Raw genomic sequence first — 1,039 nt, 5'->3', positions numbered from 1 at the left:
TTGGATAGATGTGGAACGGGTGAGTGCAGGCCTTGGCTGCCTACTTCCCCTATAAAGGGTAAAGGCCTTTTGGCCAATTCATGTATTTCCTTTCGTAAAATTACCGATAAGAATAATTCCAAGTTCTTTCTCTGACATACCAAAGGAAATAAGAAAGATGGTTATAAAAACCGCTAGGTAATAAGAGGCGTAGTTCAAACGTTTTGGTCTATAAAGACATCTTCAGGGTATTTTTTCCTGAAGATGTGTAATAGACGAAAATGCTTAGACTATGTATCTTGTTTCCCAATGGTTAATACATGTATATATGTATGTACGTATGTATGTATGTATGTATGTATGTATGTATGAATGTATGTATGTATGTATGCATGTATGTATGTATGTATGTATGTATGTATGTATGTATGTATGTATGTATGTATGTATGTATGTATGTATGTATGTATGTATGTATGTATGTATGTATGTATGTATGACGCCCGTTGCAGGAGTAGACGACACTACCACTCACATCTAACCACAGGCGGCACTCACCAAATATCCACGCATTTTGTCTTATGTGTGGGTTTCTTCCTGTTCGGTATCAGCAAAGCCCTTCTCGATCCCAAATCAGCACACGGCGAAGTCAGTGCACAGTCAAAAGTACTCCGGAGGAAGCGTCTGTCAGCACGAAAGACAGATCTCCTTCCAGCAACACCCGCGATATGAGCGGGACAACACGAGGGTGGAAGAGTAACCTAACCACCACAGTCTGCGCAAATGTAACTCAAGCGGTCATGTCGTGCGCAGGACTTATATACACAAGAGCTGGAGTCGAGGAGGTAGTGAGCTGATTGTGACACATAAGGAGGTTGTGGGAGAGGGGAGGAATGAGGCGTTCGGAGAAGGAGGGAGGAGGAAGAGGAGGAGTGTTTCAGACTCTCCTTACTCGTTGGCCCCGCCCCGAGCCAGCCTAGCCCACTCACTTCAACCTTTAATCCCTCGAAAGCAAAGCAGTGGCGAGGTCGGCCAAGCAGGTCGGCAGAAAGATGGGGTA

The 1,039-nt window shown here is 44.4% G+C and overlaps 1 protein-coding gene across 1 annotated transcript in view; it reads right to left on the bottom strand.

The window, feature by feature from the left end:
- The window catches only part of LOC143025230 (uncharacterized), an 11,284-nt gene extending 10,519 nt beyond the window's left edge, over positions 1-765 (bottom strand). Inside the window, exon 1 of the mRNA XM_076184690.1 lies at positions 538-765. Coding sequence (XP_076040805.1) covers positions 538-552 — 15 coding nt within the window. The 5' untranslated portion in view covers positions 553-765. The remainder of the gene's footprint in view (positions 1-537) is intronic.
- Between the last annotated feature and the right edge of the window lie 274 nt (positions 766-1,039).

This window comes from Oratosquilla oratoria, chromosome 5, assembly GCF_046742065.1.
Source record: "Oratosquilla oratoria isolate Oo_2021 chromosome 5, ASM4674206v1, whole genome shotgun sequence".
In the NCBI taxonomy this organism is placed as follows: domain Eukaryota; kingdom Metazoa; phylum Arthropoda; class Malacostraca; order Stomatopoda; family Squillidae; genus Oratosquilla; species Oratosquilla oratoria.
The sequence above is the reverse complement of the archived record's forward strand: the minus strand, read 5'-3'. Positions and strand labels throughout refer to the sequence as shown.